Here is a 17,190-nt window from a genome sequence, read left to right on the forward strand (position 1 = left end):
CAAGGTTCTGCATAGTGAGAGCTTTCCAAGGCAAAGAGTGCTCCAAACTGTAGATTTTTCTCTTAGTGGCTGAAATAGACTTGGACAAGCTATACCAGCATTTCATGTGTTTTACTACATTGTGATTTTCATTGATTTTTCTGAGGGGAGTAAGAAGCTGTAGAGATTTCATACTGAAACTGGGAGAGCTGTTGTGTGACCTGTTCTCCAGGATGTAATTTGCAGCAGGCATTCAACACGTAAGGAGGTTTTTGCCAGATAGAGAAGTTTCAGGACCGAACGCAGAATGTTAGACTGAGAAGTACTGGCTGACTTTCACAAGGGCAATCAGTCTTTCTGCTCTGTAATTCTCAGCAGCAGCTTCCCAATTTCAGTTCCTCACTCTGGTAAGCCTCCACCCTTCACCAGAGTAACCATCTTCCCTCCTGACCAATATACTGACTGAAAATGCTGTATCATTTTCCAGTAGGCTCACGTTATAGATTAAATTATTGAAAGCAATCAAGTACTGCAGCATGACAAGCCTCTAATATTAATGCCCATTTCCAGTAATAACCTCCCTTTAGACTTTATGGCTTGACGCAGGGCACTGCACTTTTGGCAGATCCACGTTCTACGCACTGTCAGTCACTTTTAGATGCAGCCTGCTGGCTTTAGGGGATTGGCTTTGCAACACCTGGCTGAGATCTGTAAGAACTATAGAAAAGGTGATACTGGAAATAGGTAGTTTGGCGCCGACACCTGATCCATCGGTGTTCTTGGCTAAGGCATGACTCGTAGAATCAGAGAATAGTCGCATCAAAGGCACCTCAAGGTCAAACGCTTCTCGGGACAGATGAAGATCCACGTTAACGTGTAACTCTATGCAGCTCCATCCTTCTTCCAGGCCACCAGCCTGGCTCCATCTTTCCCCGCGGCCGGCCGTGAGGCCGATTCCTCTGGAAGCGGCACCGCTTTCCTTCGCCGGCGCACGTCCCTGCTCTCCCAGCTCTGTGCTTCGGGCGTCTGTCAATCAGGGAGCGGCGCTGACGGGCCCGGGTCCAGCCCCCTGCGCGGCCCCCGCCCCGCCCGCTGCGCGACACTGTTGGGAAGGCGCGGGAGACGTGGTTTACGGCTCTGCCGTAAAGCAGCTCGCCTGGGCCAGCGCTGCTGGCCGCCCTTGGGAGGTGAGCCGGTATGAGTTGGAATGGCGGCGACAAGGCCCTGGAGCTCCTGCGCTCGCTGCCCAGGGTCTGTCTGGCGAATTTAAGGCCCAGCCCAGGCTCTAAAAAGCGGGTGAGTGCCTGTAGCTTCTCGGGTGGGTCGAGGGCGTGATTTCCCTTCGCTAGCGGGCACGCCCGGCCCTGCTGGTGCTTGCCTTGAGGGCTGGTAGAAGGCTTTTGGGGAGGCTGCTCCAGGCCCAGGATAATGGTCTGACTAAAACAGACGTGGGAAGGCTGGGGGACGCGTGGCACTGTTGTGTGTTTTGGCTCTGTTCGTGTCCTTCATGTGACTTAAGGCTGCTGCATGTTGCCGTTCCCACAGAGAGCTGGCCGTTCCTGGGGGAGAAGGGAGACAGTAAAAGAAATACGGAATACCAGATCTTTGAGATGGGGTAATACATTTGAAAAGCAAAGGTTAAAAGCATTGAAAAGAAAAGGAATGTGATGCCAGCCTACGACTCTTGTTGCTATTGCTTTCTCGAAAATAAAGCAAAGTGGTTTTCCCCCTTTCTCCTTGTAAAATGGTAAAGGAGTAAAGAAAAGAAACCCATTTGGTTTGGAGGAAAGATCAGTAAAGAAAAGGGTGAGGTTCAAGGGATAAAATCACAGGAATAGAGAACTGACTAGGTGCACCATGCAGCACTTTCCTGTTGGTGCTCAAGGCTCCCTAGAGATGACTGCAGAGCTGGCAAGTGCTGTGAAGTTGTAAACCTGTGACAAGAGAATGGAAAATCTCCTCTCCTGTGGCTCTTGGTGATTTTGAAGGTTTTTTTCAAATTAATCTAGACTCCAAAACTGCCCAAGGCAAAGCCACACAACTGCATGTGTCAGCCCAAGAGGCTGTGTGAGTAAAGGTTCACAGGGTCTGGGGACAAGCCTGCTTCCTTCAGTGGCAGGGATGGTCTAGGCTGAGTTTTTCTGCCAATAGTTCAGTGCACATTAAGTGCTCCAGAGCTTGGAAAACTGACAAGCATACTGAAGAACATAAACCATCAAATTCTCCATCTTTGTGGTGTTAGGCTAGAAACCAACTGTGATGTAGTGCACCTTACACAAGATGATTTATTAGGCCAGAATGAGCTGCCACTGCTTCATTTAATAGAGATCACTCACAGTTACCCTTGCTTGCTGCTTGTTTTGTTCTTCTGTGGGTAGCTTCATACTCATGGATTATGCTGAATGGTTTTGCCTTTGCTCGTCTCTTTGATCCTGCCCAGCGTTTAGCTGTGCAAGTGCTTCTGCTGTCACAGAGAGGGAAGAAGAATGTTGAACTGCTGCTTAGGGCTGCAGTGCTGCTTTAAAGCCTTCAGGAAACCAACAGCTGAGTGTCAGAGTCTTAATGTAAAAGTAATGAAGGTTTAAAATACAATGATCTCGTTTAACTTGTAGTGGAAGTCACGACAGTTGCAGGCTCAGAAGTCTGAGCCCATGAAAAGAATGACTTGGGTGCAAAGCGCAGATAGTATGCCTGCTCCCATGTCCTTTGAAATAGAATGGATTTTTTTGTTTCTTTGGGATTTGGGGAGTTTTGTTGTGGTGGTTTTTTAGTTGTGTTTTAATTTATTTTTTCATTGTACTTGTTGGGAAACATTTGAGCAACTTTATCAGGAAATAGGAGGAAATATCCATAATGAAGTCAGGAAAATCCTCTTAACATGTAAGAGATTAGATTCTGATGTTCCTTTTATTGCACAGTATTAAATTGTGGTATTCCTTTTATTGCCATGGTGTTGATGTCAACTTTCAGACTATTTGTGGTGCCTGCCTTGATCTCCTCTGCTAACATCACATTAACTGCTTTTCTACTTTTCCCCTTAGAGATGAGCTCTCTCTCAAACTGCCTACAAGAACTGGCATCTTGCTCAGTTGTTTATTTCTCTGAAAGCTTGTTTTGAGGATGCTTATCTCCAAGATAGTTGACTAAATGTGTGGTCAATTGTTTTGCAGGAGAGAAGACGTGGCCGTGGAAGATATGGAGGCAGGAAGTGTGGTCGAGGTCACAAAGGAGAAAGGCAAAGAGGAAATCGCCCCAGATTAGGCTTTGAGGGTGGTCAAACTCCATTTTACTTGGCCATACCAAAATATGGGTTTAATGAGGGACACAGGTAAGTTTTGTTACTGAGCCAGACATTAACCATTGTCAGCTTTTCTTGATCCTTCTCCTGAAGCCAGAATTTAGTAGTCTAAAACAGGCCTAGCTGAAAACGAGATACTCTTTCACATTGCTAGCTTCTTTACTAGCAGGCTCTCCCATTTCATGGGAGATTGGGTTTTTAATGAGTTGTACATGGCAGGCTAACCTTCCTTCTAGAGCTGAGCACATTCCTCCTCTGAGACCACTCTTCCATACATGCTTGTTTCTCCCTTTGCCTGTCTGCACACAGATAACCTGGGAACAGTCCCAGTGGCTTGAGTGAGGGTGTTAGACATGGAACTGCAGTCCAGATAATTCTGCCTCTCTCTGTTCTCTTTTTTAGGCTTTGTCTGTCTCTCCTCCTTTTGTTCCATGTAGTATCTTAGCAAGCCCTTGAAGATCAAATCTTCTGGATGAAGCTGTTAAGTCATCTTTCACCTCAGGCATTCTACCTTGTTTGACTCTCCTGTCCTCTTCTCACATTGAGCTTGTTTGTGCCCCGTCCATCTTCCAGCTCCTTAATGTCTAAAATTACTCTTTTAGCATGTCTTCATGCCAGTGTTTCATTAATTTCCTTCATTTGCAATGCCAATTATTACATTTTTATTAAAACATATATAGTACACAGCAGTAATAACAGCCACCACACTGAGTAGACAGCTCAAGAAGGAAAAGACTGACCTGTGTTGGTTTATGAGTCATTGAACCTGCTCTTTGACTTCATGTTCCATGTGCTGGTGTAGCTTCATCAAGTAGCTGTGCACTTCTGTATTGTCATTTTTTATACATGCAGCATAACTTACAGACCTGGCCTGGTTATGAAAGGTCTCCTCTGTGAGCATTGCTAGTTCTGAAGTGTGAGTCAAACTCTACTTCAGGTACTGTCATTTCCTCCTGTTTAAATTATTGTAAGAGTAAATGAGAAGCACTTTAGACAGCTGAAGACAGAGTGTAGCTCTGCAGCCCTACAAAGGAAATGCTACAGGCACAGCTTGTGTTAACAGTGGCCACAAGTTCATGAATAACCAACAGGAGCCTGCTGAGCAATGTCTCTGCCTGTTTATCTTCACTTTTCTCTTCTTTCTGTCTGCTGTGGTCTCTGCCTGTCTCTACTTCCTGTTCTATTAGCTGTCTGAGGTAGCAAATTTTGTTTCTTGTCTTTTTTTTACTGCTGCCAAAGGCAGAGATAAGCTGCTGCTTATTTTTTCTGTACCAGTGACAGATTTTCAGTGTCCCTGCTCAGACTGAGTGTATGAGAAAGTTTTGAACATCTGCACTAGTGGGATGCAGTAGCCACAGGCACTGGGATGGGGAAACTGTTCTGAAACACAAAAGTAGATTCTGCTGAAGGTGATGGCTATGGACAAAATATTCCTACTTTCTTTGGGCATATTGGTTAATATTTTCAATGTTTCTCTTCCTTGGTGTTTTGAGGATGATTCTATTCAATACTGAAGTGTCAGGTACAGTAACAATGAACCAAAAAATCATGTTGGGTAGAGGTAGGCTTTGCAGGAGCATGTGTGGGGTTGGGCTGATAGTCTGACTAGAGTAGTATGAGAGGGTATATTTGGTTTTGAGTGGTGAGTGTGGGGTTGAGGGGGTGTGTGTGTGCCTCAGATGTTCTGAGTGTATTGGTGAGGCTACCAAGCTAAATTCACTCCAAATCCAGTTGTTTAGAATCTTGTTGGCTTACCAAGAAGTTCTGATGCTTGAATTTCTTTACCTTTTGCTGCTTCCTTAAACCAGTCAGCAAGTAGCTAAACTATTCTGGAGTAAAGTGAGCTCAGCAACAGTAAAATCAATACTGTATTGGTGGTGGCAGTGAGTGAGGAAACCTGAATTCATAATGAAGCCCTGGGCTGTAACTGGGGCTTGTATTTACATTTCTCACTGGGTGGTTTGTTTTGGTTTTCCTCCCCCAGTCGCAGATACCAGTACCAGCCACTCAGTCTCCAGAGGCTGCAGTACCTGATTGATTTGGGTAGAGTTGACCCCACAGAGCCCATTGACTTAACACAGCTCGTCAATGGCAGAGGTGTCACAGTGCAACCTCTCAAGAAGGATTATGGTGTCCAGCTGGTGGAGGAGGTATGTATACAAGGCACTGGAAAGCCTTGGGGTTTCGTTTTTTTTCCATACCGGGCTGTCAGGTTGTCCTTCCAGGTTTTAGAAGCGTCTTTGCTCTGGGGTTTGCTGTGGGGTTTTCCTGGCAAGGAATCCACCAGAGGGCGCTGTGTGTTAGGGAAAGAAACCCAGGCTGGGCTTCGTGGGACGTGAAGGACAGCGGAAATGATAGTTCGGGGGCACTTCAGAGGTTAAGCAAGTATTTTACACCAGAAAACTAGAGTGGACTGAAAGAAATGTCTGAATATTATCGGAATGGCAAAGTTTTTTTTCATCCAACCCGTGTGGCTGAAAGAGATTTGGTTACCTTAGTGCAGGGAGCAGACAAATCATAGTGTTTTGCAGGTGTTAATGTTTCATACAGCTTTGCAGAGAATAATAAATGCCTATCCTAAAAAGCTCAGTTTAATGTTCCTCTACTGTGTTTAAATTTACAGGGTGCTGATATTTTTTCAGCAAAGGTCAATATTGAAGTGCAGAGGGCATCTGAATTGGCAATTGCAGCCATAGAAAAAAATGGAGGTGTCATAACCACGTCGTTCTACGACCCAAGGAGTTTGGGTGAGAATCTCTTTGAATGTCTACCCCTTTTCAGTTCTAATGTGCAAAGGTTAAATGATCCAAAGCAAAGCTTCAAACATAATTCTTGCTGAGAAATCATCCACTTGGAAAAGCTTCAGCAGCACATTGTTGTACAGATGTGAACTGTGATCACAGTATCACCAAGGTTGGAAGAGACCTCGAGGATCATCGAGTCCAACCTATCACCACAGACCCCATGACTAGACCATGGCACCAAGTGCCACGTCCAACCTCCTCTTGAACACCTCCAGGGATGGTGACTCCACCACCTCCCTGGGCAGCCCATTCCAAAATGCAGCCTCAGGTTTGCTCTTTTTTTCCACCGTAACTATTTAGCCCTGCAAGTGTTTGGTAATCATTTACCAATCAGCCAGTTAAAGAAATCCAGAGGAACTAATAAAAAATGGTTGCTTTGAATTTCTGTCACCTTAGTGTTATTAAACACGTGAGAAAGGTAGAAAATTCAGGGGAGGGAATGAGATTTAAACCCCACTGTGGATGTTTATATTTTTACCTTAAACTTCTTTTCCCGTTGGAGTGAGGAAATAACTAAGCTACAGAAGCTCAGAATGGTTCCAGTCAAAATGGCTATTGTTTTCAGAACACTTTCACTGAAGAATGAGGCTTTGCTTTGCTTGAGGCTGCATCCTGCCTGATGTTCATTCATGCAGTTTTTATTGACAATAACGGAGCTTTCATGTGTGAATGAGGCTGAGAACAAGAGGAATAGACATTTTATTGTGCAAAATATGTATCACTCCAGGGTAACAAGTTGTTTTGTTCCTGTTGGAGGTTAGTTGGTTGTTTTTTTTCCAAACCCAGAAAATAGTCAAAAAGGATTTAGAGGATCTGGAATGTAATTTGCCAGATTTGGTAGAACTTGAGTCTCACAAATTATTAAATAGGTGCATGGGGCATTGATAGTTCTTTTTCCATTTAAAATCCTTATAGAAACACTCCATCTGACATTTGTTGGTGCACTGGCTAAGTAACCATGCAAATGCTTTGCTTCTAAGAGTCAGCCCTTGAAGTAAATGATGGCATCTATCTTAATTGTTATGTCTTTCCACAGGAGGCATTCTAAATGTGGTAGAATAGAATAGAATTAACCAGGTTGGAAAAGACTTCAGAGATCGAGTCCAACCCATCACCCAACACTATCTAATCAACTAAGCCATGGCACCAAGCACCCCATCCAGTCTCTTCCTAAACACCTCCAGTGATGGTCACTCCACCACCTCCCTGGGCAGCCCATTCCAATGGCCAATCACTCTTTCTATGAAGAACTTCCTCCTAACATGCTGCATAAACCTCCCCTAGTGCAGCTTGAGACTGTGTCCTCTTATAGAATAGAATTAACCAGGTTGGAAAAGACCTTTGAGATCACCAAGTCCAACCTCTCACCCAACACCATCTAATCAACTAAACCATGGCACCAAGAGCCTTATCCAGTCTCCTCTTAAACACTTCCAGTGACTCATCCATCATGATTAATTAAAACACTTGCTTTAAGTGAAATTAGTAAACCTCTGTCCCCTTCCTGAAGAAGAATATTGGGGAGATTTGTTTCTTCACTGTGCTGCTGAAAGGTGGTTGTAGCCGGGAGGGGGTTGGTCTCTTCTCCCAGGCAATCAGCACCAGAACAAGAGGACACAGTCTCAAGCTGCACCAGGGGAGGTTTAGACTGGATGTTAGGAAGAAATTTCTTCCCAGAAAGAGAGATTGGCCATTGGAATGTGCTGCCCAGGGAGGTGGTGGAGTCACCATCCCTGGAGGTGTTCAAGAGGAGATTGGACGTGGCACTTGGTGCCGTGGTCTAGTCGTGGGGTCTGTGTTTATAGGGTGGACTCGATGATCCTTGAGGTCTCTTCCAACCTTAGTTACACTGTGATACTGTGCTTTTTGATGACAGTTCAATAATTCATTTAGCACAAAATACTACACATGGAGGTGTTACTTAATGTCTTTGTTCTGAAGTGTGGTAAGTGATCTTCTCTCCTGCTTGCCCACAGAGATTTTGTGTAAGCCGGTACCGTTCTTCCTGCGCGGGCAGCCCATTCCCAAGCGCATGCTTCCCCCCGAAGACCTCGTCCGTTACTACACAGGCGCCGCGAGTCGTGGGTACCTGGCAGATCCAGCCAAGGTTGCAGAAGCCAGGCTTGAGCTGGCCAAGAAGTATGGCTACACCTTACCAGACATCACTAAGGATGAACGCTTCAAAATGTTAAGCATGCGCAAGGATCCCAGGCAGATCTTCTTTGGGCTTGCTCCAGGCTGGATTGTAAACCTGGCAGACAAGAAAGTTCTGAAGCCCACTGATGAGAGTCTGTTAGAATACTACAGCTCATGAATTCAGGACTGGAGACAGCTGCAGGTGTACAGGAAACATCTGGGTAGGAAATAATGGATAGAGGTGGTGGTTGTTTTCTTTTAAGCCTCTTGTTGTACTAGACAAAACATAAGTTTGTGTTTGTCATCTTCTGGTGTAGCTCTTCAACTTTTTTATTGCCATAATACAGTGTACGAAAAGTCATAACACTTGGGAGAGTCTGACACAAAGTTGCTGTTGGGACACTTTCTCTTGCTATCATTTGCCAGTTTCCCTTTTTCAGACAAAATGTTTATGTCAGAGGATGATTCCAAAGAGTTACTTTGACCTAATGATTTGTTTCTGTTTCCCCCCAGAAAGAGGGCTGTACAAAACTGATGCTAGGTTTAAAATCACTTCACATCATTATAACTGATGTTGTGGAAAATGGTGTCTTGGTCTGCCTTTTTAATTGAGAAAATTAAAATTAACCATAAATAAAGTACAGAAGGAATTCATTATGGCTTTTAATTCCCTAGGACCATTTTGGCTTGCCATTGCCATCAGTAGCACCAGAGCCTGAGAGGTCTTGATCTATCTTATTCCTTCAGGTAGCGTTGAGGTGAGCAGCTTAAAAGAACTTCCTGTCTACATTTCAAGAGGTAGCTATTTGAAATCTGTCTCCTATCATCCAAACAGAATGTAAAGCTTGTCCAGACACAACTACAATGTCATTAATAAGAATGCACAGCAGTATCTAGGGTCACTGTCCAATGTTCACTGACCTTAGACAGGGAGAGGTGGGGATATGATGGACAAAGCATACAACAAGGACTCAGGTTTCAGTTTGGCCCCGGGTTGCATGTGTGACAATGGACAAATGAACGTGGATGTTGTGAGAAGTTAGGAACTGGTTTTATGGGAAACAATGCTTTAATCACAACAGCTTGATACAGTCTTGAAGAATAATGTTTCATCAGTCTCTCCTGAGCACTGTTCCTGCTATATAAGAGTCATCCAGGTTTCATGCAGAGCCTTAGGATGCAGCATTTGGGACGGTGAACCGAGCAGTAAATTGAGAGAGAGAGGAGACTAAGGTAATCTAGCAGAAATGGCTCTGACTCTTCAGAAGTTAATGAGATGTTTCAGAATTAACTGATTGTTAATGGAAGCTGAATATTTAGTTTTTAAATAGGCATGATTTGGTTACTAGGATGCAGGAAAAGGCCTCGAAGACCAGACCAGAAGTCCTGTTTTCCTATTTTTCATGTGCCTTTGGAAATGCTACTCATTTCCTGTAGCTGCCAAGCCAGCTTCTAGGGAAAGCTCACTGAGTGCCAGAATCTCTTGTTCCTCCTGTTTCACACCTATATTTCCCTGGTGTGCCTCAGAAGGGAGGATTAAAAAAAAACCCCTCCAAAACTTGAAAATACCTTCTTTTGGAGACTAACAAGAAGTAGATATTTGTCGTAGACAGGCAGAGGTTGGTCTCTTCTCCCAGGCAACCAGTACCAGAACAAGAGGACACAGTCTTAGGCTGCGCCAGGGGAGGTTTAGGCTGGAGGTTAGGAGGAAGTTTTACACAGAGAGAGTGATTGCCCATTGGAATGTGCTGCCTGAGGAGGTGGTGGGGTCACCATCACTGGAGGTGTTCAGGAGGAGACTTGATAGGGTGCTTGGTTGCATGGTTTAGTTGGTTGGGTGGTGTTGGATGATAGGTTGGACACAATGATCTTGAAGGTCTCTTCCAACCTGGTCTATTCTGTTCCTATTCTATTCCTATTCTATTCCACCAGCCCAGAGTTTTGCTGCCCTGGACAGACTGCCTTCTCAACGAATATGAACACCTGTAACCACAAATAAAGTAAACCGAGTCTTCTAATGCTGATTAAAGAATCTGAAAGCCAGAGATTAACCAGGGAAAGTCACTAATTTTTTGACAACTTGCTCTTCAGCTTCCATTGTTCATTGTTAATGTGTGCTAGATGCTATCAGCAATGGTCCTTCTCCTGACTTGTGATCGAAGTGTGGGTGAAACACACCCAAACACCGATATAAAACTCTGAATAGCAGGAATCTGCTCTCCGTGGTGTGAACGTTGATACATTACACGGTGCACGACACTTGGCTTTGGCACATTAAGAATAATACCATGTGCCAAAAAAGGGGGCAAAAAGCCTAGGTGGTGTTAACTTGAATGTGAAGTAAATAACTTTCTCACTTTAGATGTATCCTGTTCTGCATCCTGACGATTGTTGCTTTGGAACCTTACATGACAAGCAATACTTTCTTATTTCATTTTGTTTTTTCTCTCTGTTATTACAATACTACTGCCTCCATTTGGGAAGGAGCTGGAGAGGGGGGGAAGAGTATTTATTGCCTTCCCTTATTTGTGCCATAATGTTTCTGTTTTTATGAATCAATTCACAATTGTACTTTGTGGAGGTGGTGGGTGCTCAACAGGAAAGCTACTTAACTGGAAGTGAAGGAGGAAGTTAGTCATATTAGTGAAGACCAGAAGACAAAAGTGTTTATGTATCATTGTGTATTTTGGGGAGGAGAAGGGGGGGTAAAGGGGGGTGAGGTGGGGGGGGAAGGCAACTTTGTTTCCACTCCTGCTGCTCTTTGTATGAAAATGAAGCAATTTCTCTCAGCAATTTCTTTCTTTCTGGGCTGCATCAACTTCTTCGAGGCACACACGCCTGCACGCGCTGCCTGCTGCCAGCCCCGGGCTGGTTTTTCAGGTGAAAGGCTAACGTGGAGAAAATGATAGCAGTGAAAGAAAGAATGAAAACAGGAAACAGATGTCTGGTGACGTTGAGGGGCTGGATAGCACTTATTCAGTGAGCGACGTCTTAGTCACAAGGCAGCTGTATCCTGGCTCTGATCCCCTGCTACAAATACCTTGGAGCCAAAACAGCCACGTTCCACCAAATCCGGTCATTCTGCTTCATAAAGGTGATCTTTTTATCATCTCAGAATTGGAGAGGGCAAAAAGGGCTGTAGGTGGCTTTATTTAAAATAAGCAGTGCTTGTCCCTTTTTTTTACCCCCCCTTTCCTCTGTTCTGTTTACAGTAGGCAGTATTTTATAAGGGCTGCTCTGGTTTTTATTTACTAGTGAAAAAAGTGGCAAGGCTATAGAGGATTTCCTGTTCATTTTATCTCATCAGGAACACAGATCTCCTGGCAACTGAGTGCAGAATTATCAACAGCACAAGCAAGTTATTGACAAGGTTTCTAATAAATATGTAATAAACAGTCTCCTGTTGTTTATAGGAGGATCAGGCTCACTGCTGCAGGAGGCTAAGCCAGCCCTGGAATCTAAGGCCCTTCTCTTTCCTTAGCAATACGCACCACGTTTCCATGTCCAGCAGATAAATGATTGCCTTGGATATCCTGTTTTGATAGGGGTCTTTCATATGCAACAATGCATTACACAGCAAGAAGCACCCAACCTGCTGGAACAGGAAAAGTGCTATCAAGTAGCTGAGGCAAAGCAAGGTTCCTTGTGCCCTAGAGCACCGAAAGCCATGTCAATTTTTATCAACAACATCATGCTTGTGAGTGGTTCCTTGATAAAACCAATTGCATGCATGAGGCTGAAATCAAAGTAGAGGCAACTGCATTGCTGCATGCTTTGTTGTACCTTGATAATCAGAAATCGCTTATTTATTAGGGGAGAGACTGAAAGCAGCCTCTCAGCACTCTACGTACAGGTTAAGTGAGCTAAAATACTAAGTGCTTTCACTTAGTGCATATACAACAAAGGCACACTGGCTTTTGATTAGTTATACCTCATCCTGCAGGTGTGTGTTTAACAACCAAAAGTTAACTACCATTACTGCTACTGCTGCTTTCAAAACAAACAAACAGAAGAAGAGGGAATAAATGAATAAATCAGGGGCCCTGATCTGAATCTGTGCTGGCCCTCTGCCAGCGTTGTTTTGACATGCATGCAGCACTGATGGTGGTGTTCCAGGAAGTCATATAAAAGTGCTCAGTTATGAAGATAGCTTCCCATTGCTCTTTCATTATGTTGTTGTTGTTGTTTGTTTTCTTGCTAAAGTTCCCAGTGCTCATGCAAAGCTAAGTTTGCCCTGTTGAGCACTCACAGGTTCTGGAGAAATTCGTCTCTTAATTGCTGGAGAAGTTCTGTAGTTTAAGTGTTGGGTTGTTCTGTTTGCATGCAGCTAAAGAAAGCTAAAAATAGAGCTCAAAAAATATCAAGCTGCTGTGTGTGTCTAAACTGCCCATCCCAATACTCCATTTAGGTCTCAATTTCCCTGATCAGGTGGGAATAGTTTTATGTCATTTGCAGTCTCTGCTTGGGTTTATTCCTGTGGTTTAGGCTGTGCAAAGATGGAGTCGCAAGTCCAGATGTGACAGAGCTGTGCAAGCTTCCTCAGCTCAGGTGCCCATCTTGGCCATTTATAGCAGAATAGATGGCATTGTCTAAAGAGTTATTGGTTTCTCAGTGGAAACAAACTATCCTCAGATCTATTTTTTACCTCCTTTGGTTAATATTGCCTCTTGCATCTGTATCTTCCCAAGGTCTCTTCTCACTCCTCCTGTTAGTGGTGGGAACTAGAGGGCTCAATCATTCTCACAGTGTCATCCTGTCTGGCCCACTCTGGGTTTGAAAATCTGCTTGTTTTATGTGCCTCTGGAGCAGGAAAAGTGTTGATCATTCCTGCATCTGTTTATATGAGGGGGTTTTTCGTGGCTTCAGTTTCCTGAGCTGGTGTTGCTTTTGTTGTTAAAAATGTCAACAGCAGTGTTGTTTACTTGTTAACCTTGTGGGTTCCAAGGCACACGGCCACCAGGTTGGAGGGCCCTTTGAGCAACGGATTTGGAGTTTATTCTGAGTCAAGGAAGGCTTTCCAGAGGGTTGCCTGTGCACTGAACTCAGAATTACACAGTAGAGACAGGGCTGGGTGGGTAGGCAATTTGACATTCATTCTATTAATGCCCAAATTAGTCTGTCCTTGCACTTGGGAAACTCAGCCTCTGTAAAATCCAATCTGTCCCCTGGCAGGACTGTCCTGTCTGGTGTCCCAGTCTAACAATCTGGGCAGGTTAGCCTGAAGGTCTGCATTTATTAATGGTTTTATTGTTATGACAGCTAGAGGTTTGTGTACTTAGAGCAGGCTATGGGGAATTAATTACTGTGTAAATTTACAGTAAATTAGTTTTCTATGATACTTCCCCTCCCCCCCCACCCCCTGCTGATGCTGCTCTGGCAGGGGGGCTTGGTCTAGATGATCTCTCAAGCTCCCTCCCAATCCCTAACATTCTGTGATGCTGGCTACTTTGCCTTGCTCCTGATGTACCTTAAATGAATTCATTCTTAATATCTGCCCTGGAAAATGCTTTCTTTGCTCTTTTGGATGTAGCTGCACTTCAGAGCTAAGTTCCCTATAGATTTAGTATAGTTGGATATTGTCTTAATTTCACAGTGCAAGTCTGAATTTACTTAATGGTTTAAGCTCATAGACAGTAATCTGATTGATAGAGGCAGTGGAGCCTGGAGAATCCCTGCATTTAGCCTGAAGCAGGTAAATTGTACTCTGGGCTCTGCTGACTGACTTTGATAGAATCATAGAAGTGTTTCAGTTGGAAAAGACTTCTGAGATCACAGAGTCCAACTGTCAGCCTAACACCACCATGGCCATTAATCCATGTCCTGAAGTGCCATGTCCACGACTTTCTTAAGCACCTCCAGGGGCAGGGAACACACTTTATACACCCACAATGTAAGTATCTGGAGTTGAATTCTGCTCTGTGTTTTCAGTGAGCCAAGATGCTTTAAGTTAGTGTTTAGAAGTTCTCCTCAGGGATCCATGTATCACCAGTGTGGATTAGGAACTTCTGGAGCTTGCTGTACTGGGTGGTAATTTGTCTTTGAAAATTAGCAAGCTGATGTGCAAAGCAGAGGGAGTTTCAGTGCAACCAGAAATGCTGGCAGCCAGACAATCAGCCAGTAAAGACAGCAGCTTTTCCAGGATGCAGAAATCAGTGGCATCCCTGCCTGGAAGCCTCTGGTGCGTTTGGGTAGATGACTCCCAGTACCCAGCCCTGCATGGGTATTGCCATTCAAAATTTACCTGCCTACATCTGGTCCTTATGCAATGTGTTGCAGATGTTTGTGCTAACTCTGATGTGTTTCCCTCTGCAAACCTAGCCATAAATTTCAGCCTACTCCTCACCCTGATCCTCACACTAACCCCTAATCCTAAACCTAACAGTGACCCTTAACCCTAACTCTACCCCAACCCTAAATCCTACCCCTGATCTTGAATCCTAACCACCACCCCTACTCATACCCCTACCCCCTAATGCTAACCCCTAGCCCTAACCCTGCAAGCAAAGCTTGGAAACTAAAATCACCTGAATTTGCAGAAGAGGAAAATGGGGGAGGAGGATGGTGCCCCTCTGAGGTGTCTGCTTCAGCAGGTGGTGCTTCTGATGGTTGGAGGAGGTGACTGATACTTAAACACAGATATTGTCTCCCTGCTCTCTAAGAACACACAAGCCAGGGTGTTTCTTGGGGTCCTCCCAAGAGCTGTGATGTGTTGTTTGTGTAAAAGACAGATTTGGGACTGCTCCTTCTGCAGGTTTGGAGTTGCTGTTCCTGCTGTTTTCAGTGATTTCTGGCTCAATGGAACCTCATAGCTGTGTTGGGTTTTTAGTGCACAGGCAAGAATTTATCCCTTCTTTTTCTTCTCGGCAAGGCAATCACACTAATCACCCCAGCAGGCAGTCTGGGCACAGGCCATGCACTAGGCTTGAGACTGTTCCAGCCAAAATATTATTCTACTGGTTTGATGTTGGGCTTGGCTGCTGTGACCTGGCTGCCGCCCTGACTTGTAGGATTTGTGCAATGTCTGGGCTGATTGTGGCTTTGTTGTTGGGTTTTGTTGTTATTGTTGTTACTGGAAGGCTCCAGCCCTTCCAGGTTCATCCCTCCAGACAGGTGTTTGCTGTGGAGTGGTCATGGAATTAGCTGCCATAGAGGATGGAAGTTGTGCCTGGGTCTGTCTGTCTTTCTGCACTCCCACTCTGAGGGAATCAAAGCACTGAGATGCTGTGATTTTCTGTATTGTGGAAAAGCTTACCTGTCCAGTAAGAGAACTCTAGAAGGAAAGGGAGGGTATGAAGTTGTCAAGTCCTTTTTGTGCCTCTTGTGCAAAGTGCATGTTTTGCCAGTTCCAGCTGTTGCTCTCTGCTGGGTGGCTTTGCTTGCAGCACATGAGCAAACTGCACTGGGAACAGAGCCCTGGCACTGTAGTTGGCCCTAGCAAAAGGAAGGATAACCTGGGCAGGCTTGGGAACATGAGAATCCTGGTATGATGGTCTCCATCTGAACAGCTTTCAAAATCAGAAGCATACAGATGTTCTGCAGACACCACTGGAACTCTGCTGCTCTTTGTTTTTGCTGACTCCAGTGCTACGAACTGTTCAAGAAATTATCTAAAGAATACAGTTTAGGTTTTCTTTGTTGTCCTTAGAGTTTTCAGCCCTGCAGGGATCTTGTTTCCAAGCATTGTTCCTGTATCCAGCGAGCCTAGAAGCAAATGTAAGAAGTGAGAGCCAGCATTTTCATGGGATGGCATTACTCCAGGAACTGGTGCTTTGGAATAAACAGCAAATATTGTGAGGCTTGCAAAACAGTTACTGATTCATTGCTTATACCCTGCTGATTTATTCATTGTTTGAGCTTGTAACTCTTCTGCTGTCTCTGCAGCTCACATCTCCTTGGCACGGAAGAAGCACACTGTTGTTTGCAGCACCCAAACCTGAGGGCAACCAATGTTGTATTACCAGGTACAGGAGCATCCCACACAAAAAACAGCCTCTCTCTGCTCCTTTCCTCAAACTACAGGACTGCTGGGATCATTTGGAGTGCTGAGTCTCATCTGCTCACTGGGATAAGGAGAAGGTCCAATGTCCTTCTAGTACAGGCAAGGCTGACACCTAGTGACCAGACACATTTATTCCTATGGGAGTTCCCTGATGTCTGCTTAGTATCATAGTATGAGTCAGGGTTGGAAGGGACCACAAGGGTCATCTAGTTCCAACCCCCCTGCCATGGGCAGGGACACCCCACACTAGATCAGGCTGGCCAGAGCCTCGTCCAGCCTGGTCTTAAACACCTCCAGGGATGGGGCCTCAACCACCTCCCTGGACAACCCATTCCAGGGCTTCACCACTCTCATGGGGAAGAACTTCCTCCTCACATCCAGCCTGCTTCAGTCACTATTGGCTCTTTTCTAAATCTATAGCCTCCAAGGGAATAGTTCCTTCATTTCCCTATCTCTTCTGGCCTTTCTTTTCATTGTTCCTGGTGTACTCTTCCAAAGATGAAAGCTTAATTCAAGCTTAATACTGGGGCCATGAAGGTTTTGTATGTGGTCTCCTGGGATCTGTGCATTGCATCTGCACTGAGCTGACTCAGATGGCTGGTGGCAATCAGTGGTAAGTTCAGAGTGTGGTCCCCTCATGGTTTTTCCTTAATCACATCATGGCTGACCTTGGTGTTTGAAATCTCTTTGATCATCCTGTTTTCAAGGATCCAAAATGAAACACTATGAGATTTTGCAGGATTTTCTGTCTACTGATGTCTGCTTCCCAGGAATTGCATCTTACAATGAAGCTGCCACCTGGAAGGGGCTACTTGCTCTATCATCAGTCCAGGTCCTCCTGGAGGTGCTTTGAGTCCTGTGCCTTAGTGAGCTGCTCATTAAAGAAGAGTAAAACTTAGCTAACATTCTGATTTTATTTTTGGTTGTCTAGATTAACTTTTCAAGAGTATAAAACACTCCTGAGAATTGTGTGT

At 44.7% G+C, this 17,190-nt stretch overlaps 1 protein-coding gene across 1 annotated transcript; it reads left to right on the plus strand.

Moving 5' to 3' along the window:
• Window positions 1–1,118: 1,118 nt before the first annotated feature.
• Window positions 1,119–8,871, plus strand: MRPL15 (mitochondrial ribosomal protein L15). Its single transcript, XM_068166756.1, has 5 exons — window positions 1,119–1,275; window positions 3,150–3,307; window positions 5,262–5,427; window positions 5,901–6,024; window positions 8,058–8,871. The coding sequence occupies exons 1-5, from the start codon at window positions 1,177–1,179 to the stop codon at window positions 8,393–8,395; spliced, it is 885 nt and encodes a 294-aa protein (XP_068022857.1). The 5' UTR covers window positions 1,119–1,176; the 3' UTR covers window positions 8,396–8,871.
• The last annotated feature ends 8,319 nt before the right edge of the window (window positions 8,872–17,190 follow it).

This window comes from Melanerpes formicivorus, unplaced genomic scaffold (assembly GCF_026170545.1).
Source record: "Melanerpes formicivorus ecotype bairdi unplaced genomic scaffold, bMelFor1.0.p_v2 SCAF_105, whole genome shotgun sequence".
In the NCBI taxonomy this organism is placed as follows: Eukaryota; Metazoa; Chordata; class Aves; order Piciformes; family Picidae; genus Melanerpes; species Melanerpes formicivorus.

Bases quoted from the DNA above. Each gene is read 5' to 3' on its own strand.
- MRPL15 (XM_068166756.1), top strand. From the start codon at position 1,177: ATGAGTTGGAATGGCGGCGACAAGGCCCTGGAGCTCCTGCGCTCGCTG. The intron at 1,276-3,149 runs GTGAGTGCCTGT...ATTGTTTTGCAG, and splicing joins GCCCAGGCTCTAAAAAGCGG to GAGAGAAGACGTGGCCGTGG. The intron at 5,428-5,900 runs GTATGTATACAA...TTAAATTTACAG, and splicing joins GTGTCCAGCTGGTGGAGGAG to GGTGCTGATATTTTTTCAGC.